Source organism: Hyperolius riggenbachi, chromosome 1, assembly GCF_040937935.1.
Source record: "Hyperolius riggenbachi isolate aHypRig1 chromosome 1, aHypRig1.pri, whole genome shotgun sequence".
Taxonomy (NCBI): domain Eukaryota; kingdom Metazoa; phylum Chordata; class Amphibia; order Anura; family Hyperoliidae; genus Hyperolius; species Hyperolius riggenbachi.
In genome coordinates, this window is record NC_090646.1 from 627022535 (window position 1) to 627048665 (window position 26131).

At 46.2% G+C, this 26131-nt stretch overlaps 1 protein-coding gene across 2 annotated transcripts in view; it reads left to right on the forward strand.

Annotated features, from left to right (window-relative positions):
• The window catches only part of PDE4D (phosphodiesterase 4D), a 1320537-nt gene that overhangs the window by 544422 nt on the left and 749984 nt on the right, over window positions 1–26131 (forward strand). The window contains exon 1 of one of the 2 annotated variants that reach the window (XM_068251214.1): window positions 12295–12721. The exons of the other annotated variant lie outside the window; for it this stretch is intronic. Coding sequence (XP_068107315.1) covers window positions 12456–12721 — 266 coding nt within the window. The 5' untranslated portion in view covers window positions 12295–12455. Of the gene's footprint in view, window positions 1–12294; window positions 12722–26131 lie in introns of those variants that run through there. 2 annotated transcript variants of the gene reach the window in all.

Consider the following 26131-nt stretch of genomic DNA (forward strand, 5'->3'; position numbering starts at 1 on the left):
GCCCGCATCCCACACACCACAGCCGCGGCTGGCGCCTCGATCCTTCTTTTTTCCTCCGCTGGAGAGGAGCTGCTGCCTGCCGGGACACAAGGGGGGCTATCCCGGGACAGCGGGACCCCTCCCCCAACCCGTGACGGTCCCGGCGAAAACGGGACGGTTGGGGCCCCTGGATGTGGTGTTTAGCTTAGAAGGTACCCTGGTTCACGCATTTGTATCCTCCCGCCTAGACTACTGCAACGCCCTGTTCATCGGATCTACAGATAAGGCTCTGCGCCCCTTACAGCTAGTACAGAATGCTGCAGCCAGACTCCTAGCCAATGCCCCCCGCAGCTCACACATCACCCCAGTACTGCAAACTCTTCACTGGTTGCCAGTAAAATGGAGAATCAATTTTAAGATCTGCCTGCTGACATTCACGGCTCTACACCACATGGGACCCAAATACATAGCGGATCTATTGGAACTTTATGCCCCTTCACGCACCCTCCGCTCTGCCAACAAGATGAAGCTGGTTATTCCCAGGATACACTTAACATTTGGTGCTCGGGCCTTTTCCTACGCAGCCCCTACTCTATGGAACTCACTTCCACAATCAGTACGAGAGGCTCCTTCTCTGGACAGCTTTAAAAAAAGGCTTAAAACTCACCTCTTTTCCCGAGCCTTTGAGACTGCATAATGCAGGGTCACAGCGCTTTGAGTCCCCAGGGAGAAAAGCGCTATATAAATATTATTGTTATTGTTGTTGTTATAATGTACATTATACTTGTCTTAAGAAAAACTTGTGTGATATATAGCAAGGTTTATTACTGAGCAAGAGTCTGTCTGATGAAGCATTTGAAGGACTGTAAAACGCACGTCAGGCAATGTTTTATGGTTTATGTGAGCTGTACCAATGGAAAACTTATATCTTCCTAATTAACTTGGTATGGAATGTTGTATTTATTTTATATGATAAAAGTTACATGTTAAATTATTGCTTTGCTTCTGTTTTTACCAAGGTGGTGGCTTTTGCTCATAATATGACCCTGGGTTGTTCCCACTCTACCTCATTCAGCATGAATTGCCTAACACAGGAAAGTGTGCAGGCACGTTTAAATAATATCAAGATAGACAAGGCAGATGACATCCACCCCTGGGTGTTAAAGGAGTTGAGTTCAGTTATCGATAAGCCATTTTATCTTATTTTCTATAATTCTCTTTCAAGTATGTGAGTTCCTTATGAAATTATAGACCTGTAAACTTAACATGAGTTGTGTGTAAATTGTTTCAAGGTATCCTAACAGATGCTATACAAAATTATGTAGCACAGAAGAATATTATTTCAGTTTGACAGCATGGTTTTACTAAATACAGGTCCTGTCTCTCACAAAGCAGATAAAAGGCCTAGAGCTGATTTGAGGTGTGGTACTTGCATGTGGAAGACTTTACTGAGTACAGACAACATATGGTCAAACACGCTCTCCATGCAGGTGAAAGAAGCCAAGAGAAACCGTGACCAAGAATTGAACTTTATCCCAATCAGTTGCTGATACCCCCTTTTACATGAGAGTATTCCTTTTCACAAACGCAGGAATGGATCTAGACCAAGTTGCGCCTGGGGCAAGGTCAGGTTTTGGCGCCTAAACTGCCATTCCCCATCCAAATTTTGCCACCTTTTTAAGAATTCAACAAACTGCGCCTAGGGCAAGATACCCGCTTGCCCCCCCCCTAGATCCGTCCCTGCACAAACGGATCATCAGGGGTCTCTGTGTGGCTGATATTGTGGTGAAACCCCTCCCACAAGAAACTCTGAGGACCATGGTCCTGGCAGTTTCCTGTCTGTGAACCTTGTTGCATTGTGGGAAATAGCTGTTTACAGCTGTTTCCAACAGCCAAAAACCATGCAGCAGCTACATCACCTGCCAGCAGTAAAAATGTCACCATGTGATAAATGTCAGAATGTAAATCAGGGATTTAAAAGATTTTACATTGGGCAAACACTGACTAAAATCATTTATACATAATTATTGTAAAAATGAAGCACTTTTTTTTATTACATTATTTTCACTGGAGTTCCTCTTTAAGCTGCAAAAACAGAAGAAAAAGAAAAATCTGAGAAATTTCTACAATATTCTGAGTGGCAAAATCTACAGTTTGGTCCATCCTGAGAAAGAAAGCAAATGCTGGTAAACTCAGCAGCGCAAAAACCGCATAGTTGCTTTGTTGTATTGAAGGACTGCAACTTACCACCTAGCAGCTATTTGCAAAGTACTAAATCCAGTGCAGGCTTTTAGGTCTTTTATGGTATCACCTGTGGGAAATCTTGGGGAACAATGAAGAGATGCTAGTCAATCAGGCCAATGCGGCATGTCACTCATGTATTTAGCTGGCTACATGACGTTCAGATTAAAGTGTGACAAAGTAACATTATTACAATTCTTCTTCAAACTTAAGGTGCCTGCTGTAACCTACCACTACTGGTGTATCGTCGACCATGCATGCGCAGCCAGGAGCTGCATTGTGAACATAAACAACTGGTCTGGCTGCGCATGCACGCTTGGTGAAACATGACCAGAGCAGCTAGTGTTTCACCAGTGTGCATGCCCCGCCAGAGTAGTGCTCTCAGTTCTGCCGTGACTGTACGTGTCAACTGCGCATGCAGCATCTCTGCAAAAGGTAAGCATTTTACCAAGAGGGTGGGCAATCATTTATTACACATCTGGGGTTTTAGGTTTTCTGTAGCTTGTTGAGGTCTGAACTATACAGCCCAAGCAGACTGTGAGATTATTATGTGTCTGCCCAACAGCAAAAGCAGAAGGTTTAAGAGGACCCAGTGCCCTCCCTCACATAGGTGAGTATGTACTTTTTTTTCAGCTTGCTTCTCATTTCCTTTAAAGAGGAACTCCGGTGAAAATAATGTAATAATAAAGTGCTTCATTTTTACAATAATTATGTATAAATGATTTAGTCGGTGTTTGCCCACTGTAAAATCTTTCCTTTCTCTGATTTACATCTTGACATTTACCACATGGTGACATTTTTACTGCTGGCAGGTGATGTCAGTGGAAGGAGATGCTGCTTGCTTTTTGGGCAATTGGAAACAGCTGTTATTTCCCACAATGTAACGAGGTTTACAGACAGGAAACTGTCAGGTCCATGGTCCTGACATCATGCTGTGGGAGGGGTTTCACCACAATATCGGCCATATACTGCCCCTGATGATCTATTTGAGAAAAGGAAAAGATTTCTCGTGGGAAAGGGGGTATCAGCTACTGATTGGGATGAAGTTCAATTCTTGGTTACGGTTTCTCTTTAACAGGATCGGTAACAACCAGTTCCTGCTAATCAAATGCACTTGATTAACTGATCATCAGCAAATTTAACTACTGTTATAAAAACAGAAATGTTGGCAGTTTGTTGATATAGAGCTTTCTTTTGTATTTAAAGCGGACCTGAACGTCCTCTCTGCTCTAAAACATATGCAACAGCATAATAACCTTTCAGGGCCCTTTTCCACCAGCGCAAACAATCGCTACGGTTTGCTTTTTAACATAGGAATCGCGGTAGGTCATTTCCACTACCGCGATTCGCTTTTGTCGGGAACGCGAACGCGCGGCGGAGCGATAATTGCCGCGATTTTGCTACGCAGTGCATAGCATAGCAAAATCGCGGCCGCAAACGTCGGGGGAATCGCCGGTTTTGCGATTCAGCAATCGCTAGCGTTCAGCATGAACGCTAGCGATTGCAGGTGGAAAAGGGCCCTAACCCTCCTGGCGGTATAAAAAAATCTGCCAGGAGGGAGCGCAGCAGTTTTTTTAAATCTTTTTTTCCCTATATCATGTAGCGAGCCCAGGGCTCGCTACATGATAGCCGCTGCTCAGCGGCATCCCCCCGCCCTCTTCGATCGCCTTCGGCGATCTCCGATCAGGAAATCCTGTTCAAAGAACGGGATTTCCTGGAGGGCTTCCCCCGTCGCCATGGCGACGGGGCGGGATGACATCACCGACGTCACTGACGTCGGGACGTCATTGGGAGTCCCGGGCCACCCCTCGGCGCTGCCTGGCACTGATTGGCCAGGCAGCGCATGGGGTCTGGGGGGGGCGTGCGGCGCGACAGATAGCGGCGATCGTGCGCGGGGGGGGCGGCGATCAGTGTGCTGGCGCAGCTAGCAAAGTGCTAGCTGCGTCCAGCAAAAAAAAAATTAAACAAATCGGCCCAGCAGGGCCTGAGCGGCACCCTCCGGCGGCTTACCCCGAACGTAGTTCGGGGTTACCGCCAAGGAGGTTAAAGAAACACATTTGTTTGTTACAGCTGATACAAATCCTGCAATAAATCTGCAGTGTATCTACTTTCTGCTTTCATGAAAGAAGACATGGGGTTAACATCCTGTGTTTACAAATAAGTTGCACTGCTGAGGCAGCCAGCTGACACAGCTGAGAAATCAAATTACAGTTGTGATTAGACATAGATGAGGGGAAACTAGACAGGCTAAACTCTCTAAATACATACAGGGTGGATTTCTCTGTGTTCTCCTTCTGTCCAATGCAAGAGTTCAGGTCCATTTTTACAGTCTACTAACATCAATGCAGAATTCTATGTACACTTGGAACCCACCCCAATGAAGCTTCCACTGACAACAACAACCATTAAAAAATATTGCACATGCCTTTTTTGTTAGTCATTAGAATTAGTCGACACATGACGGTTTTCCTTCCTCTGCTGCCAGCCCATTCCAGAGCTACAAGAGGAATGCTGCGTGCAATTACTGGCACATTGCCGAGAATGGGAAACCCGGGCAGCAGTGAGAGAGTGGTGTGCACCGCTCTGCGCTCAATAATGTGTGAATGGGCCTAATGGTTCATTCAGACTGATTGTACAGTCACGATTATTTCACTGACTCGTAGTGACCATCACTCATGGTTTTCTTTGCAGATGGTCATAGTACTGGTACAGGATTATTATTATTGATTTATAAAGTGCCAACATATTCCGTGGCGCGGTACAAAGTAAGAAACAAACATGGGGAACATAATAATACAGACAATGGTATGCAGGGCCGGTTCTCTCATGAAGCATGGTACAACATTAGCAACAGGTGCAGAGATTACAGGGGCGGCATGTTTGTACTGTGTGTACACTAACAGCATGCAGTCAGAGTAGGAGAAGGTAGAGGAGAGCAAGGTAAAGAGGTCATCATTGGGGAAAAGCAGCTTGTTGTGCTGTGTGGGGAGTCTGACAGTGAGTGAGGAGGGGGGAGGCAATTGTGGGGGGAGGGGATTCATCCTCTCAAGTTTGCCTCAGGCAGCAAAAAGTCTAGAACCAGCCCTGATGGTCTACACTAATATACAAAATACAGAATCGACACAAAATACAGAAGTGGTAATGACAGTGGCAAAAGTAACATGATGAATAAAATGTAAACAATTCCAAGACACAAAAGGGTGAGAGAACCCTCCCCTTGCAAGCTTACATTTTAACCACTTCAGGACCACAGTGCTAAACCCCCCTAAAACCAGGCTGTTTTATGTTTAATTGGCCACTGCAGCTTTAAGGCCAAGCTGCAGGGCCGCATAACACAGCACACAAGTGATCCCCCCCCCTTTTCTTCCCACCAACAGAGCTCTCTGTTGGTGGGGTCTGATGGCCCCCTCAGTGTTTATTTTTTTTAAAAATATTTATTGTCTTTTTTTAAAATAAATAAATGTTTTTTTTTTCTATTTCCCTACCTCCCTCCCTGCCTCCCCGGCCAGCCTATCACAGCGACCGGCTTCACAGTGAGCTTTAGCCTATCACTGCCGATCGCTCACTTGTGCCTCAGGGGGACAGCTGTGTCACATGGCTGTCCCCAGTATAGAGCCTCTGCTGATCGCAGCACTGTACAATGTTATTAGACGGCGTCTAACAGTCCCCCGAGCGGTGATCGCCGCTCGGGGACTGAAGGCAGGGCGGAGCTCTGCCCCCCAAGCAGGAGATGCGTGCGCAGCCTGCGCGTGATCTCCTACAAACTGCAGCCCCAGGACTTGAGGCCAATTAACGTTAGACGGTCCTGGGGCTGCCGCCGCAGCCACGCCCATGGGAGTGGAGCAGTCTTCAGGTAGTTAAAGGAATAAGGGGAGAAATAAGAGGTGGAGTAGTATAAAATATTAATACCTAGAGGCAGTGTGTTTTTAGGATATCTAGGAGTGCAATTTGGCCATAGGTGAAAGTGGGGAGTGGCCTAAGATAGAATGTATGCTCGTTGGAAAAAGTGATTTTGGAGGGAGTGTTTAATGCCCTAGTATACACAATGCAATTTCCCATTAGATAGATGGTCAAACAGATAATTTCCAACAGGTCTGATCTGATTTGCTGTAGTTTTTCTGATCGATTTTGTATAGAAGTGATCAAAAAAATCGATCAGAAAAACAGAAAACCGATCGGAAATCAGATTGGGCCTGTTGAAAATTATCTATCCATCCATTTATCTGACAGAAAATTGCATGGTGTGTTCCAGGGATAAAGATATCAAAGGTTGGAGAGTGACGGATGTGTTGTGGAAGGGCATTCCAGGAGAGGGGTGAAGCATGTGCAAAGTCTTGTATGTGTGAATGCGAGGAGGTAATTCTAGAGGATAAAAGAAGCCAGGCCAGCCAGCACAGCACAGAAGCCAGGCCAGCCAGCACACAAGCCAGGTAATGGGTCATTCAAACAGCTAAATGGCACGTTAAAATGCATTGTTTAGCTGCCGATTGCCAGGTTCCCTATAGTTGCAAATTAATGCAATGAATGAGAGCACTCCTACCACATGCATGTCAAATAAAAACAGGGAACACCAAGAGCCCCAATAGTGTAATTCGTACTGGACAAGGTGGCAATAAGTTTGTATTGCTAGATACTCACAAGTCAGGGTCACCAGCAGGCAACCACTGTAAAGGCAGGTGGGGAGATTGTCCTGACCCCACTCAGGATTAAGAAGTCACTCTCTGTAGACAGGAAGAAAGGGTAGCAACCCTCCACCAAGGGTGGACTCAAAATTGTATACAATGAACTCCTGCACACTGTCTGCACAGAGGCGCTTAATTTGAATCCTTGTGCAGATTGTTTGATACTCCTCCCTATATTGCCTGATGAAGCGGGGTTGAACCTGCGAAACGCGTTGCATTTCTTTTTGGAGTTCCTAATAAATGTGTTTGACTGTCTGAATCGCAGTCGTTGTCGTGTCTGCTTGAGGGAGGTAAGACCACCACTTTCTCCTTCAATTTTGCCATTTAAGTTGGTTTTTAAGCTCATTTAATCTAATCTTATACTTTTGGCGCCTCTGTTCATTGTATACATGCATGTCAAAGGCTGACACGGTGCAGTTACCGCCTGATATTATAAACCACTGCATGTTGCGTCCAGGGCTATTCACTACCACATGCAGTGGTCGCTGTAAGTGCTGGTCGTTTGCAGCCGAATGCTAGCACCCTGCGCAGAAATAGGAGAGGCTAACAAGCAGTGCAGTGTGCTGCTGTCAGCCTTTTGTGTAAAAAGTCCTAACTCTGCCTGGTTATGTTTAGGGGACACTGGTTCCTATCCAGTTCTGTATCATGCCTGAAGAAGAAACTTACATTTTCGAAAGTGTGCAGAGAAATCTCATACAGTTAGTCATTAAAGAGAACCCGAGGTGGATCTTCGGGGGGCAGATGGGACACAGAGCCATGTTCTCTGCCTAATGACATGGCTCTGTGTCCCCCAACCGCCGCTCTCTGCCCTCCCCCCCCACCACGCTATAGCCCCCTGAGTTTAGCGACAAGATTTGTCGCTAACTTGGAGGTAAACAGAGAGGAGAGGAATTCCCTGTTTAAACCGCCCGCCAGGCGTTCCTGCAGTGTTTCCTGAGCTGCCATTGGGCAGCTCTCTCCCCCTGGCCACGCCTCCTGCCGGCTGCCGCTCCCCCACATCCCTACACGCTGTGAGAGACAACACAATCTCTCAGCGCAGCTACGTGACCCAGAGGTCACCAACGTGAAAGTGGGCCAATGCGGCCCACGGAAGTGGTGGAGATCAGGTAGCCTAGGTTTTTTTTGCATTTTTCGAGCCCATCTCGGGCTCTCTTTAAAGGTATCCCCTAAACAACTTTGATGTTATAAAGAAAAAAAAACGAGAGCCCAATATAGTGTAGTAAGTATTGGAACAGGAAGGGAATAATGAAAAGTAAGTATTATACTTACAAACAGGGGTTGCCCCTAAGGCAACCACTGTAAAGGCAGGTGGGGAGATTAGGCCTGTCCCCACTCAGGAATAAGATGTCGCTCTCTGTGCATAGAGGAAAAAGAGGGTGTACCACCCTTCCACCATGGGTGGATATCTTGATTTGTAAAGGTGTACAGAGGCGCCACAAGGATAAAATAAGCTAAAATCGTATAAAACGTTCAGCAGGTGGTGGTGGACCAGCCACTCCAAAACAGACACGACACTGTCGATTGAGGTAGTCACAATTTATTCACATTCTCCTAGAAACAACTGGCAATGCGTTTCACAGGTATATTCCCGCTTCTTCAGGCAATAACAAATAGGAGTACACACAGTACAGTCTCAAGGTCACGATAAGCGCCTCTGTAAGGTCACGATAAGCGCCTCTGTACACCTCTTCCTTTAGGGGGCAAGGCTACAGACGGAAGAAGGACACCGAGTAAGTATATTAGGCCCCGTTCACACTGCACGCGTTTCCAGCCACGTTTTGGAAACGCGTGCAGGTGGCCGACACGCACGACATCAGACATTGCATAGAGTGCAATGTCTGATGTTCACACTTCATGCGTTCCGGACCTGTGCGGTCCGGGAACGCATGCTGCACGCATTTTTTGTAAAAACGCATGGCTGTCCCATTCACTTTTCAGTGATGGGATCAGCCACGCAACGCATACGAACGCGGATGGCGTGCGTTCGTACGCGTTGCGGTCCGCATGCGTTGCGGTCTGCGTTCTACAGTCTGAACGGGGCCTTAAAGTTTTATTTAAAAAAAAACAAATTGAAAATCGGAAGTGCTGTACAGTTTACCGTACATCGCTTCCAAGCGCCAGGGAATCGCCATTGCAATCGCCCTAGGAATTCCTAGTGGGTTCCAGGCCTCAAAACAAAGAAAACCCTGAGAATCCACCAGGAGGAGATGGATTGGTCCAAAACTTGTTGGCGCTGTCAGATTATAACTGCTTAATTTTTCATTGTATAGTCCCACCCCAAAGCTACCGCATGATGCGACTTTTTGGCTAAGTTGCAATTTGATCACAATGCAACTTACACAGTGTGACATGGGCCCTAAAAATATTACTGGAGATCAGTACAGCTCTCATCTATATTTATGGCAGTTTTATAACTAAAATGGAATTTGCCTTTAAAGATGTTGTTCTGGCACCCTAATTACACCTCTTCAGCAGGACTTTCAACTCACCCCTTTCATTACATGTATAAGTTGCGCAAGTTTACTTGTTGCCTGACCAACAATACCTGTGGTAATCCATACCAGTGTCAACAACACTATGATTAGTGAATTGTGCACCGTAACCCAGGGATCTGCGAAACACAGGGACAGACGAACCTGAAACAGATTTCAGCTCTTTTGTGAAAAATTGTATCGGTGCTCAAAACTGCAGTACTTGCCTGCGGCAAAAATTCAAGTCTAGGCCTGAAAAGCCCAATCAGAAGAGTCCGTGCAAACCAAGAGCTGCCAATTACTGTCACTATTCTGATTCATTACAGCAGTGCTGCTAAAGCAAGAGCCACACACACACAAAAAAAAAAAAAAGCAGACTTTACGTTTTGGGTATACAGTATAATGTAATGTTTTTGTAGTAAGCTCTAATATAGTAGACATTGGGGTCTAAGAAACTAGTAAACTAAAAGTCCAGGTCCTGGCCAAGCACTGTTATAAGTGTATGGGAGTACCGTTTGGTATAGTAAACTTTTTATCTGGCTATAGTGGAAAGTAGGCGGGAGCATGTGTCAATGGGCTCTGCTCACAATCATTTTCCGCCTGGGTAATCGCAATAGCAGCATGGTGGCGTAGTGGTTAGCGCTCTCGCCTTGCAACATCTGCAAGGAGTTTGTCTATTCTCCCCGTGTCTGTGTGAGTTTCCTCCGGGCACTCCGGTTTCCGCCCACATCCGAAAAACATACAGATAAGTTAATTGGAGCCAGGAAGGTAGATTTTGCAATCGCTATTGCTGTATTTTTGGGGGTTGCAAGCGCTGGATCCCGGACTGTGAAGAGGATAGGGGAAGCTTCATTAGGATTGGTGCTCACTTGCTGAAACATCAAGAAGATAAAATAATATTGATTGATTTAAAGTGTATCAGAGACGAAGAAATGTTTTTTTTCATACATACCTGGGGCTTCCTCCAGCCCCCTTCGGCCTGACTGTTCCCTCGTCGTGATCGTCCGCCGCCTGCAGCTCCGCAATCTGGCCCGGTAGATGCGCAAGTTGGGGCCAGTCGACGTAGGCACTGTGCGGTCAAGCCTGTTTCTCTGTCTCGTTCCTGCGGCTCAGAGCGGGATGGGGGAGCGCGCATGGCCGGGTCATGCACGCGCAGTAAGCCCCCAACTCCCGCAGTTACTAGGCCGGATTGCGGAGGCTGCAGGCAGTGGAGGAGGATGGCGAGGGACTAATCAGTGCAAAGGGGGCTGGAGGAAGCCCCAGGTATGTATAAAATTTTTTTTATTGCATCCTCTCAGGTTTCATTTAAAGGGAACCTAAACTGAGAAGGATATGGATTTTTCCTTTTAAAATAATACCAGTTGCCTGATTCTACTGCTGATTCTGTGTCTCTAATGCTATCAGCCACAACCCCTGAACAAGCATGGAGATCAGGTGCTCTGACTGAAGTCAGACTGAATAAGCTGCATGCTTGTTTCAGGTGTGTAATTCAGCCACAGAGATCAGCAGGACTGCCAGGCAAATGGTATTGTTTAAAAGGAAACATCCATATCCCTCTCAGTTTAGGTTCCCTTTAAGAATACAGCACTATAGTATATTGTATGTACTTGATTATGACAATTTCTGATATAGTAAACTTCTGATACAGTAAACCACTTTGCCTGGTCCCTTGGAGTTCAACATCATACCTCCCAACTTTTTAGGATGTGAAAGAGGGACACTTAAAGAGACTCTGAAGTCTCCTAAAATTGCACTTTTTATTTAACAGTTGCCTTCAGCATTATAACACAAGCTAAAACGCTGCATCCCCGCGGCAAATCGCTACATTTAAACCCCCCAAATACTGGGGCAAACATCCACAACTTTAAAAGTCATGGATTTTGCTGCTCGGGGAGGCAGAGCTTTAAACTGCAGCTCTTCCTCCATTCCCGTCAATTCCCGCGGATCACCGCCTCTCCCCAGCCCCTCTCAGTGAAGGTAGACTGAGAGGGGCGGGGAGAGGCGGCGATTAGCGGTGATTGATGCGCTGAGAGGCAGAGCTACAGCCCAAAGCTCTGCCTCTACAAGGAAGCGCTCCCCAGATTTAGCCCAGGGGAGTTGGGGGTTTTAAATGTAGCGATCTGCCGCAGGGATGCGGCGTTTTATATTATGTTATAATGCTGAAGACAACTGTTAAATAAAAAGTGCAATTTTAGGAGACTTCAGTCTCTTTAAGCCACACCCCTGATCACGCCCCCGACACACCCCTACTCACGCAAACCATAAAGATTTCCTAAGAAAAAAATGTTGTTTTATAATTTAAACTACACTGGTCCTTCCTATCCTGGTTCATTTTTTTCATATTAACATTTGAAAATAAGAAACCTATCAATTTAAAAGATGGGAATAAAGTTTAGAGGCAATTAAACACATTTTTCAGTAGAGAAATACATATATTTACATAATAAGCAGGACAAATGAGGAAGAAAGAGGGACAGTCCCTCCAAAAGAGGGACAGTGGTAAGCTATGCACTATATAGGGATTCTACTGTACTGTACACGAATTGAGCATCAGCTGTCAGCACAGCAGTATTTTTACAGGTCATGAAACTTATCATTCCTGGCTGCTCTCTGCACATAGATGAGTGTCAGGATTGCAGCTGTCTACCTGGAGAGGGAGGGAGGGAGACAGTGGTGCTTCCTGGCTTGTGGAAGCAGCTGTGTCTCTCCTGTAATATTATAAAGGGCCAGGCAGTGACATGTAGCCTAGACCCCTCCTCCTCCTGTACTTAGTACACAGGCGGGCAGCGCAGAGAGCTCACAGCTGCACTGCATGGACTTCCAATAGTTTTATTATAGCGGTGCCAATGCAGCTCCCGCTCCACCTGTCCCTCCAATCATCTGTATGATCCTCATTATTGGCGGGGAGCGCTGCTAATTGATCAGTCAGCGGCTGTGGCGGGATTAGCAGCACTTTATATAGGTAGAGGCTGAGGCGCGCAGCAGCATGATCAGCCCAGTCAGCGTCGCGCTGCAGCACTGAGCGGGTTGTGGCCAGACGGGCATCTGCAGAGAGACTTTTTTTTTTAGCGGTGAAAGTTGGATGGAGAGCGACATGTCTCAGAGCTCGGCGGACACCCTGGCGGTCCCCGAGCCGGATAACCCCTCTTATCTCAACGAGGATTTGGTGAAGACTCTGCGGGAGAACCTGTTGCAGCATGAGAAGCCCAAGGCGAGCAGGAAGAGTTCTGCGGCGTCCCCCCGGCTGTCCCCCATCATCTCCCCGAGGAACTCCCCGAGGCTGCTGCGCAGGATGCTGCTCAGCTCCAACATCCCCAAGCAGAGGCGCTTCACGGTGGCGCATACATGGTGAGGAGACTGGTGGGCAGGGGTGTGACACGGGGGGGGGGCACTGGTGTGACACTGGCTGCCAGCCTCTGGCTGAGACCCTCAAAGGGGAGCTGCTGGGCATGTGCCAGGGCAGTGACACTGAGGGGTGTGCATGTGTCTCTGCCTTGGCTTGGCACCTGGCTGCCAGCCTGTGTCAGAGAGAAGCTGTTGGGTGTGTGCCAGGGTGTGACACTGAGGGCAGGGTGTGCAGGTGTCTCTGCCCTGGCATCTGGCTCTCAACCTCTGTGTGGAACCCTCACATTGTCAGACCATACACTATTGTAAGATCCTGAGTGTGGAAACTTAAAGGAACCCTGAATAGACCCAAAAAAAATATGAAATGCTGTACTTAGGGCTTACTCCAGCCACCTATGAAGTGCCACAACACATGTGGACTGTAAGGTCCCTTGGTGTCCTGAGTTCCTCTGTTCTTTACTATTTTTGCTGGTGGCTCTGTTGTGCAAACTGGCTGGGAGTTGTGTGCAACCGTGCATGTGCTGCATATTCTTGTGACGGTCTTGTTAGTTTGCTTGTGGCGATGGGACTGCGATTGAGATGAGCTGCACATATGCAATTGTGCACCACACCTGGCTGAGTCTTGCAGCTAAGGGAGCCACCAGTGGAAGAATGGAGGGGACCAAGTGGATGCTGAAGAGGGGGAGCAATTTACTGTCTGGCTTACTTTTTAAATGGACATAAAAATTGACTATTTTTTCGTTTAATATGTTAACTTCATCCGTTGAAGGGTTAAAACGTGTGCATGTGCACTCCTGTGGTGTGCCGGTGCAGAATGCATGGTGGTTGAATGTCTTGCTTGCACTAATTTGTGCAAAAATGAGATGTTTATAAACTTCTATTTTGCATTAATTGGGCAGCAGTGCTCTCCTCAAATCTTTTCCAGTTGGGTGGCATGAAAAAGTAGCTGGGTGGGGAGAGAGGAGAATGCAGTACCGGTGCTTCTGTGTGCAACTCTGCTTACAGCGTAGGAGGAGGTGAGCTGATAACAACCTGGTGCTCATTCCACCTGGCTAAAAAAGGCTGGGGAGAACACTGGGCAGTATTACAGTACATATTGTACACTAAACTGACTTTTTGACATAATTACTGGCTTTATGAGGCTGTGGTACTGTGCAAAATTCTGGTTCATATTGTTAGTTATGGTTACTATAGAGCAGGGGTCTCAAACTCGCGGGCCGTTTGCGGCCCTCTATACAATATTTTGTGGCCCTCGCCGGCAAAAGCTTCCTCATAGTTCGCTTCAGTGCTCCCAAAGTAATCCGCCGCATCTGCGCCGCTAAACGAGGGCTGCAGAGCCCCCAAATCGCCTGTGGAGCAATCCGCTGGCATTTCCTGGAAGGGGCAGAGCTTTCAGCTTCAGCTCTGCCCTTCCTCATGTCAATTGCCGCACGGATCGCCGCCTCTCCCCGTCCCTCTGTGAAGGAAGAGTGAGAGGGGGGGGCAGAGGCGGCGATGCGCCGCGATTGTGAAATTCCTTATGCGGCCCAGCCTCATCCTGACTTTGCCTCCTGCTGCCCCCAGGTAAATTGAGTTTGAGACCCCTGCTATAGAGCTAGAGTTTAAAGTCAGATTTTTAGCCTTTTCTATTTAATGTGTAGTCCTGTATAATATTTTGATAACCTGATTTAGGTACTTTATTCTTTTGGCATTTGACCATCTAGCTGCCAGCAAAAACCCTACCTAGTGTTAAATGAAAAATCCAGCCTGTAGTTAAATTTCAACTTGATTCATGAATTGAGACTGATTACTGTAACCAAAATCAATTTTTTTCCTTGCCATAACCAGTCTAAAGTAGATATCCCTAACTATTATACTAAAATGAGCTGTACTCTGTGTTCCCGTCATTGGTATTAATGGTCGTGTTCTAGTTAGATGTTTGTGCAATGTGCTTAAACTAGATCACCTGGTCTTTCCATTTATTTGGGTAAAGCCAGTGGGCCAGATTAAACTTTCTTGACCAATCAGTTCCCCCCCCCTCCCCCCTTCCTCAATAACGACTATAGCAGGTTGTCTTTGGCTTGGGTCACACAAATCTGCAAAGCAGTACTGGCTTGTCTGTCATACATAAGTTTTGCTTCCGTTATCTATCAGTTTTACGTGACTGGATCGGAAATGTACACGGTGGCGTAGTGGTTAGCTCTCTCGCCTTGCAGCGCTGGGTCCCTGGTTCAAATCCCAGCCAGGGCACTATCTGCAAAGAGTTTGTATGTTCTCTCCGTGTCTGCGTGGGTTTCCTCCGGGCACTCCGGTTTCCTCCCACATTCCAAAAACATACGGATAAGTTAATTGGCTCCCCCTAAAAAATTGTCCCTAGACTACAGTACTTACACTACATAATATAGACATATGGCAATGGTAGGGATTAGATTGTGAGCTCCTTTGAGGGACAGTTAGTGACAAGATATATAATCACTGTACAGCGCTGCGTAATATGTCGGCGCTATATAAATACTAAATAATAATAAAAAAAAAATAATTGTGTATACATACAAAACTGACAGGACTAGAAATGTACAGATTTAATGCCATAAAAACACGAGCAAAACTGATGCCAACTGACAAGACTACTTTTTGTGTGAACAAAGCCTTCCCCTCCCCATTCTGTACAGAACGTTTCATCTGTATGTGGGTTTGAGCTGAAACTTTAGTTTAGTTTTTGCACATCTGGTTGCTTTACTAAATCTATAGGTAGTGGTTTGGTAACATTGTAGAATTGTGATAGACTTTACTTTTGAGCTTTGGGCAGATGTTGAGGGCTCTTTCACATCAGCGTAAACTTTGAGCACTTTGACGCAATGCTGAAGTTTGCGTTAACCAGGATAAAATGAAAGTCCATAGACTTTCATTTTACCTTTCACACCCGACGCTGCGTTTCGGTATGTTGCAGTTCCGACGCATCTGGGCGCAGTTTTTCGTCCGCACCCGGGAGCCGGCGTATTCCGTCGGGTTCAATTAATGGCTACTGCCGCTGGTTGTGTCGCACCGCAGTATACCAGACACGCCGCAGTCTATCAACGCGTGCAGGAGAGCAGCTCCTGCATGCGTTGTCTGATATGAAAGAGAAATTTGCTCCTCAAAGCCTTTACATCTAATCTTATTGACAACTGTCAAAATTGCCAGGAATATCTCCAGATTGTGATGAGTAATTTGACCAGCAGAGAATAGATGGGTGGTCTTGTCTTGCATACTTCGTTCATGCTGCATACAGGCTTATGGCTTTATTTTCCCTCAGGCCTCGTTCAGACTATACGCGCTGCCGTGCGCATTTTGGCAGCGCGTATAGTGTGAAGACGCGCAAGAACGGTAGAAGGGCATAGACAGCCCTTCTACCGCTCCCATCATATGCGCTGCATGGCAGCGAGATTGCGCTATCTCGTGCTGCACACATTTTTGGTAATCGCAGCGCAGATCCCATTCATTGTAATGAAGGTGATCTGCAGCGCATAGTAGCGCAGATGGCGTGCGATCGGACGCGTTGCGTTCCGATCGCACATCCATCTGCGCTAAATGTGAACGAGGCCTTATGCTGTGTATTTGTCCCAAAAGGAAATGCTGGGGGTTTGAGGTGTGCCTATTAACCCTTGCTATGCTCACATCCTCTTCTGAAGATACTTTGCTATCATAAGGCAACTAAACTATAAAGCAGATTGTGGACAGATTTGGTTACTGATGAGCTTGAATACCATCCCCCCCCCCCCCCCTTCCCCTTACTTACAGGAACTGAAATTTAATGGGTTGAATGAATGTTGCTCAGGCTAATATGATTGGGAAGGCTGGTAATTGTCTGCTGATCAAGCAGCCAAGTAATGAGATGGGATGTGAGATGTGCACTTTCTGGGTTTGCATGCTGACTGCCTGTAGCTTGGAGTTCAGATAAATACAGCAGCTGTAGTGTTAAAGTGGACCTGAACTCAGAACTTCCTTTCTACGCTAAAAGATAAACAGCATAACCTTTAAAGAAGAACCTTTGTTACAGCTGATATAAATCCTGCAATCGTCAGTCTACTTCCTGCTTTCATGGAAGCAGACATGGGGGTAACATACTTTTTTTTTACAAATTGGCTCCTTTGCCTGGCAGAGTAGATTCCTGAGCTGACACAGCTGAGATCAAACTAAAGACTGTGATCAGTCAGATAAGGGGGGCTTGCATACAGGGTGAATTTCTGTCCTGTGCAAGAGTTCAGGTCCTCCTAGATCAGGGGTCTCAAACTCGCGGGCCATTTGCGGCCCTCGATGCAATATTTTGTGGCCCTCGCCGGCAAAAGCTTCCTTATAGTTCGCTTCAGTGCTCCCAAGTAATCCACCGCATCCCTGCCGCTAAACGAGGGCTGCAGAGCCCCCAAATCGCCCGGGGGGGGGGGGGGGCAGTCTGCCGGCATTTCTTGGAAGGGGCAGAGCTTTCAGCTTCAGCTCTGCCCCTTCTGACGTGGATCACCGCCTCTCCCCGCCCCTCTCTGTGAAGGAAGAGTGAGCGGGGCAGGCAGAGGCGGCAATGCGCTGTGATTATGAAATTCCTTATGCGGCCCAGCCTCATCCTGACTTTGCCTCCTGCGGCCCCCAGGTAAATTGAGTTTGAGACCCCTGTCCTAGATTCTAATCTACAGGCAATCCTGGAGAATTAATCTCATAGCCCATCCCTGCCAATCAGGCTTCAGCCTTCCCAATCTGATCAGCACTGTCGGTCCTGGTTTTGCTCCTGCTACTTCCATTAAGTGGCCCCATGTCTTGTGGTCACTGTCTCTGTGCTCCCTGCAGACTATGCCAAAGTGTTTGAGGCTTGGAATAAGATGGTTAGAGGATCTCCTTCAGTACCCACACCTCAAAGCAGATCAGAGATGAAAAACTATAACCAGTAACTTGTCTATATATCTTATCTAAAGTTTAGATAGTTTACACAGCAAATCTAGCTGCAAACAGCTTTAATAGAATATGATTTCTTCCTCTGATACAATGACAGCAGCCATGTTGTTTGTAAACATTACACAGAGGCAGGCTTATCTGTATCTTGAGCAAAAAAACCTAACCCCCCTCCTCCTCCCCTCTGCCTCTGAAATCTCTGACTAGTAATACCTCCCCCCTCCTGCCCAGACTGGGGGGGGCAGCTTTACTCTGACTACTATATTGTACATGTTAAGGTAGCCCTACATCTAACAATTCTGATTCAATCAACCTAGCCATCAACTTTAAGCAATCAACTTCAGTATGGTTGATCAAGTCATCCTACTAGTGGCCCACAGTACAAGCCATATTCTATGAGATTCACCTTTACTAAGCCATCTGACCGATGTCTCCATGCTCTGAATGCAAAAATTGTTGCTGGAATGACTGTTCACAGTAGCAGAACATGTGAACAGTAGCAGATTTCTTGCATCCTGCTCAATGGACTAAGCTGGCTGATTCAACATATCAGACACTTTATAGATCAGGTAAACTCTTTTCTATAAAATGATTGAATGGTTGCTAGTACAGCCAAATTGCTAGATGTATGGCCGCCTTTACTTTTTTTTTTTTTGCTTCCCAGCATCCTGACCTCTGTTCTTACTTGTGCTGGATCACATGCAGGAGCAGGCAGTCTAGTGTCAGCTCCAATGGTCCAGCTGTAACCCAGGGAAAATGCTAACTGTAGGCTAAATGGGGAATGCATCTGCCTGCCCATGATTATCACAGGCTGCACAAAAGTGCAGCCTGCTTACTGGATCCTGTGGCACAAGGGGCGACACAGCCTCAGACTGGTGAGTCTACTCAGGTTAGGCCTCGTTAAGTGCATGAAAATGTGTTGGGGTTTTAGTGCTTTGCTGTGTTTGTTTGTTTTTTTTTTAGCAGACCCATGCATGCATTTACATGCACTTAAATGTATTTTTTTAGCAGTTGACATTTTTTTTTTTTTAAATTGGGTGTAAAAACGCATGCTTCTATGCATTAAAAAGTGCACCCGTTCACTTGCATTGTGTGGTTTACAGCTCCACACAAACGCATGCTATGCCACGTTTTTGTGACGCAGCACATAAGTGAACCAGGCACATTGAATTACATAGGAAAATCAATACCTTGCTAAACGCACAGTGCAATGTGCTGTGAAAAGAGCACTGAAACGGAAACAGTAAATTCGGGTGCATGAGGCAAGTGGACAAAAAGGGCACCGCCATTCACTCCCATAATAAATATCGTTTAATGGGCGCCCAACAGGAAAAAAGGGTGCCAGAGAAAAATAACGTTTTTACAAGCGGCGCCCAGACTTTTAATGTTATATAACTGCTTCTCATGATTACACTATTTAATGAATTTTTTTAAACATTATTTTTAAACGAAAAACAGAACAAAATGTTTTTCAAACGTTGTTAATGCTTATCACAGGGGGCTCTTAGGTTTAGGCACCGCCAGTAGGGGGGGCTCTTAGGTTTAGGCACCGCCAGTGGGGGGGGCTCTTAGGTTTAGGCACCGCCAGTGGGGGGGGGCTCTTAGGTTTAGGCACCGCCAGGGGGGGGCTCTTAGGTTTAGGCACCGCCAGGGGGGCTCTTAGGTTTAGGCACCCCCCTGTCTTGGGTTTAGGCACCGCCAGGGGGGTCTAGGGGTTAGGGGTAGGTACAGGGAGGGTTCTATGTGAGTAGGGTTAGGTATAGCTTTAGTAAAATTCTTAATCTTTTATAAAACGTTATTATACATTTCACTTTTTAAACAGGGAAGATTAACGTTTTTACAATTGCCGATTTCATGCACATTATTTAATTTATAACTTTATAAAACATTATTTTTAAACGAAGTATAGCACAATGTTTTTTTAAACATTATTCATGCTGCTCGTTTAAAACCCTGCGCCCTTTTTTTCCCAACGCCCTTTTTTAACACACGCCACTGAAACAGCCCTGATGTGAACTAAGCCTTACTGACTTTGACATAAAGGATAACAGCCCTCACATAACCATGACCTATTCTGTTGAGTAGTTAACAATCCTACTTGTGTGTACTAAAGATAAAATTTTACATTTGACTAGGCAGTTTATGTACAAAGGCAATGCACCAGTCAATCCTTAATCTTCTAAATCTAATCAGCTGCCAATAGGGATGGTTTATGTAATGTTAATGGAAACCTCCAGGATGTTTAAAGAGAAAAAATCTACTTGAGGCTTCCTCCAGCCCCTGGCAGCAGTCTTGTGGCCTCACCAAAGCTCTGCTCCCTGCTGGTGGCCCAGAGTCCCCTCTGGTACAAGAGCCCTACTTGCGTTCCAGTGTGCAGCTCATGTAGTCGTGCTGATGTCATCTTGACTACAAGTACTTCTGCTCCTGCGCAGTACAATCCGGATGATGTCAGTGAGCCGCATGGTGATGCACAAGCAGATGCCGACCTGGCGAGGTCGGCATTTGCACCAGAGGGGACCAGGAGCTGCTGCGAGGGCACATGACGTCTGCAAGGTGCCGGAGGAAGCCCCAGGTAAGATAATTTTTTTTTTTTACTAATATCCTGGACCTTCCCTTTAAGGGCCCATTTCCACTTGCAGTGGTATGATACGCTCACCACACCACATCTGGTCACGATCTGGATTCTAGATGTGGCTGCTGATCTGCACTAATGCATTTTCTCGGTTGGATCACACCACACAAACTACACAATGTTCCAATGCTGTGCATTAGTTTCAGATCTGGGGTGGAAATGGGCCCTAAGGCAAAGTTCACCTCTTAAAGGTGGCATTGCAACGCAGAATACAACAATGCAAAATCAATGCGACGTTTGGTGCGGCTATTAGTGCTGTCTGAAGTGCAGCATCCCAAAGCACTACATGCAGTAGGTTCACCACATAACAATTGTTTTCAGCCCTGCTTTTGCGTTCAGTTGTAGCTGTCGCAGGAAACGGGTTGCGTTTCACCCTAGTGGAAGCAAGCCCTTAAAGGGACACTTAAGTCAAACAAAAAATGAGTTTTACTCACCTGGGGCTTCCAATAGCCTGCTGCAGCTGTCTGGTGCCCTCGCCATCTCCCTCCGATCCTCCTGGCCCCACCGGCAGCCACTTCCTGTTTCGGTGACAGGAGCTGACAGGCTGGGGACACGAGTGATTCTTCGCGTTCCTGGCCACAATAGCGCCATCTATGCTGCTATAGCATATATCATATACCATATAGCAGCATAGAGGGTGCTAATGTGTCTTGGAACACGAAGAATCACTCGCGTCCCCAGCCTGTCAGCTCCTGTCACCAAAACAGGAAGTGGCTGCTTGCTGGGCCAGGAGGATTGGAGGGAGACAGCGAGGGCACCGGACAGCTGCAGGGGGCTATTGGAAGCCCTAGGTGAGTAAAACTCATTTTTTTTTTTAAGTGTCCCTTTAAGCAAAGTTATGGATCAGGCTACATAACTTACTTTGATAACATGAAGGCTGCCATATTTCCTCTTAAACAATGTTGCCTGGCAGCACTGATCTATTTGGCTGCAGTAGTGTCTGAATTACACCAGCAACAAGCATGCAGCTAATCTTGTCAGATCTGACCATGGCAAATGCCTGATCTGTATATGCTTGTTCAGGGTCTATGGCTGAATGTATTAAGGTGGCCATACACTGGTCAATTTGCCATCAGATTCGACCAACAGATAGATCCCTCTGATCGACTCTGATCAGAGGGATCGTATGGCCACCTTTACTGCAAACAGATTGTGAATAGATTTCAGCCTAAAACCAATCACTCTGTGGAGCTGCCGCCCCCTGCATACATTACCTGCTCCGGCCAGTGCGAGTCCCCGCTGTCTTCTTCTCCGCTCTGGCTACTGAACTTCCTGTCCAGGGGAAGTTTAAACGCGAGAGGGTGCTCTACTGTTTAAATTTCCTGCCGGGACAGGAAGTTCGGTGTAGCTCTGGAGCCCGAAGCGGAGAAGACCAGGGGACTCGCGCCGACCAGAGCAGGTAATGTATACCTGCTTTATTGAGTCGGGCATTCTAACGACGCACTCCCGACCCACCGGCGATCGAGAAAAATCTTCTGCACGGATGGGTCGACGGGAATGATCAATTTCGGACGGAAATCTATCGTTCTGTCAGCAGTGTGCGCGGCGATTTCACAACAGTTTCGATCACTGTGATGTCCTTTAGAGCCAGACCCAACTTGTTTGCTCGTCTCCAGTGCTGGCTTTTATTGTAGAGGACTGAATAAAGACCCACCTGTTGCCATCATTTGGACTGTAAATATTTGCTGTGCTGGATCTATTTATACATATGACATCAATCTTTTATAGCTGAACTTGATTGAGGTCGGAGGACACAGGGCTTTGTAGATCTTCACTTCATGTACCGTAAGCTACCTGCTTCTCAGAACTATATTCCTATTGGATTGGCAGAAAATATTTGTATTGGTGAGCTGCTATAATTTCATACAAATGTAGAACAGTAGTTTTGTACTGTTAGCAATCAGTAAAAGCAAGAAGTTTTGAATCAGGAATGGGGAAGTCTGCAATGTTGCATGAAAAACTTGTCTTGTTCACATTATGTCAAATATAAAACCTAATGTGCAATAGTTATAACACATTAGCAGTCCAGAATATTACAACCTGAAGCATAGATTATGCAGAATGGTGCTTTAGACCAGGGCTGTGGAGTCGGGCAATTTTGGGTGCCTGGAGTCGGGGAAAAAATGCACCGACTCCGACTCCTAATGAATTTGTAACTGTAATTAAAATAGAAAATATGATGATGTTCTATTTCTCAGATAATAGTCATTAAAAATGTGTATATATACAGTAATAGCTGTGCTTAGTCCCCAAAAATGAAATAAACCAATCAAAATTAGTTACTTGTGCTGCTTCAATAAAGCAGTCCCCGTATTTTTAAGATCAGATATACATATCTGATTGTGACTGTATATATGATGTGTACACAGGAATCTCTTATACATACTAAATAACATCTATGCTGTAAGAATAAAGCCTGATGTGTAGCTGTGTCACTAATAGAGATGGTCAATGAGATGGAAATAATTCTGCACTGATGCTGATTTATGCAAATGTATGCACTCCCTTTGCTGATGAAATCAAATAATTTGATATGTTAAAATTTGGTTTGGTGACTACAAATTAAAGGGTACCTGAGACGGATGAAAAGTAAAGTTTTATACATACCTGGAGCTTCCTTCAGGCTAATCAGTCCCTAGCTGTCCTCCACCACCCGGATCTTCTGCTATGAGTCCTAGTAATTCAGCCAGTGAGCGCTGTCCGGCCGAATGCCGCTCCCACAGCCAGGAACATTCTGCACCTGCGCAATAGTGCTGCACAGGTGTAGTATGCTCCTGGCGGCGGAGTGTGTGCATGCGCACTACGCCCAACTGGCTCAAGTACCTGGACTCATAGCAGAAGATCCAGGTGGTGGAGGAGGACAACGAGGGACTGATTATCCTGAAGGCGGCTGAAGGAAGCCCCAGGTATGTATAAAACTTTAATTTCATCTCTCAGGTTTACTTTGTTACACAGTAGTACTATACTCTACATATGCACTCCCCACAGAGCTGCAGGGAATCCACTGAGAATGCTGTGCACACTGAACACAGAGGTGTTGTCTGTCACCCATAAACCTTGTTCAGATTGTGCATGAAGAATGTGTAATAGAGGAAGAATCTCCTCATTCCCCTGCAAAGTACCTGCACATCATTCTTACATTGCCTAGGGCCTGATAGATGTTCTTTGTTCCGGTTTGAACCTTTTACAAGTACTCTTACCAAGGACTAGTTTTAGTCTAAAGGGAATAAATATAATAGTCTACATATCCTTCTCACTTCAGTTGTCTTGTAAAATTCACAAGTGTTGGCAGTTAAGAGACGAATTTCATGTTGCATACTTTTAATCAACAAAATTGTAATATGCAAATTAGAGGAGTCGGAGTCGGTGGAATCCTAAACTGAGGAGTCGGAGTCGGTGGATTTTTGGACCGACTCCACAGCCCTGCTTTAGACAGAGGTGTGAACATGTCAATTGTGAGGTATGGGCAGTTTACACATTATTTCCCAGTGTGGGTGAGGCCTTTAAACAGTACCTGTAAGAAGTGCCTGTGGGTGGGGGAGGCCTCTGGAGCCTAAAGAGGCTTCCCACTTCCTCCTCAGTAGAGGAAATCCAGCGCTGGAACCCTGACTATCTTGGGGGCCTGTCAGTGTGTGCAGGAGAAGCTCTTTGCTTGGGTTCTGTTGGAAATGCCTGATCGGGTCTGGCGTGAGCAGTCTGCACAGTAGAGCAGTGGTGGTTTTACTAAGTTGGACTATGTCCAACGTTGGGCCTATGGAGTCAAGGGGACCATGTATGACCTAGGATAGAGTTGAAGTACACTAGCTACATTCTTGTCGCCTGCAGGATTAGGCTTGGTTCCTATTTGGAACAGAGCAAAAAGGCCTGTTTGGAGTGGGAATTGGGCCTTATGGCTCTGGTCCCCAAAAATGGTGCCTGGTGGCAGTCTGTGGAAACCTGGTCAAGTAATTGTTTAGTTAATGCTTACATTGAACCAGAGATGAAGCAACCTCATGTATTTTACCATATCAGTGGGAACATTAGAGAGAACGCCTACCCTGTTCTTTCATCCTTTACTGGTCAGCCTGCTGGTTATCAGCCCTGATAAAAACCCAGACTGAGCATTCACTCTGACTTTGCTCAGGAATCAGATCTGTTTCACTTATGTGCCATACTTGCCTGGGGCTTCCTTGACCTCCCTGGCGTTATGATTATTTCCAGATTTAAGGTCTAAAAGCCATAACATTTTTTTCACAAGCTTTTAGACCCTAAAAACAAAAACCTACCTCAGAGGTCTGCAGCAGCTCCTGCATGAAACTCACTCAGGTACAGAATTACCACCCTGTTCTGCAGCTTTCTGTCCTGACTCGGGATTACCGCTAAGGAGGTTAAAGCAGACTAACTCAGAACCTCCTCTGCTCTAAAAATACACAACCGCATAGTAACCTTAAACACATTTGTTGCAGCTGATACAAATCCTAAAGTCTGCACTGTCTACTTCCTCATTCATGGAAGCAGACATATTAATAGCCTGTGCTTTCATATGCGCTTATCTGCCATCTCTGCCGTGGCAGTCATGTGACAGTGGAGAGATCAAACGACACCTTGTGATTAGACACAAGGGGGAATTTAAACAGGCTAAACTCTCTAAATGCATACAGGGTGCATGTTAGTTTTTCTTCTGTCCTGTGCAAGAGTTCAGGTCCCCCTTTTTTATTTGGTACAGCTGATGCATATCCTGCAATAAATCTCCAGTATCTACTTCCTGCTTTTATAGCAGACAGGGTTAATATCCTGTGTACAAATGTAGCTGCTCTACCGATTGGCTGCGATCAAAGTACAGTTGTGATTAGTCAGATGAGGGTGAATTAGACAGGCATACAGGGTGCATTTCTGTTTTCCTTCTGTCCTGTGCGAGAGTGCAGGTCCACTTTAAGTGTCCAATGTTGGCCTTTAAAATTGATGTAAGCATTTCTAAACCTAGTGCTTCAAGGTCCAAGAGTGACCAGGATTGTTGATAAAACTTATCACCCAGCAACTTGGACTTCGAGAATAATCAATCTAGTGCACATACCCTTACTACTTGAGTCTGATAGTCTATCTGTTGTTATAGTAACGCAACCTGAGATATCCCTGCAATTTGTAGGTCTGTGCGTTGCTGTTGTCAGGACAACACCATAGCATGGAGCATACTTGTGGAATCCCAACAGCATGCCTGGAGCTTGCTAAGAACTTTCATCTGGCCAGTACTGCATTAGTTTCTTCACTGGATAGCCCCCCCCCACTTGCATTTAAAGGAACCCAGATGTGAGAGGGATATGGTGGCTAACATATTTCCCTTTAAAGTGAACCTTAAGTGTCCCAAAAATGAGTTTTACTCACCTGGGGCTTACCTCAGCCCCCTGCAGCTGATCGGTGCCCACGACGAATCGCTCTGATGCTCCGGGTCCCACAAAATAGCACCACTATGCGGCCTATGCGGCCATATGTCCGCATAGGCACCCGTATGCGGACATATGGCCGCATAGGGGTGCTATTTTGGCTGGGAACGCGTAGTATCAGCTGCGTTCCCCAGCCTGACTGGTCCTGACGGCGAAACCGGAAGTGGCCACCAGCGGGACCCGGAGCATCAGAGCGACTCGTCGTGGCCACCGATCAGCTGCAGGGGGCTGAGGTAAGCCCCAGGTGAGTAAAACTCAATTTTTTGGGACACTTAAGGTTCACTTTAAAGTGTACCTGAACACTGGCATGGAATAGAAGGTAAACTTAAAGAAATGCACCTTGTATGTATTTTAGCTTTTCTAATTCCCCCTCATCTGACTAATCACACATGCAATTTGCTCTCAGCTGTGCCTGCTAGCTGTCTCAGCAGAGCAGCCAATTTGTAAACACAGGATGTTAAA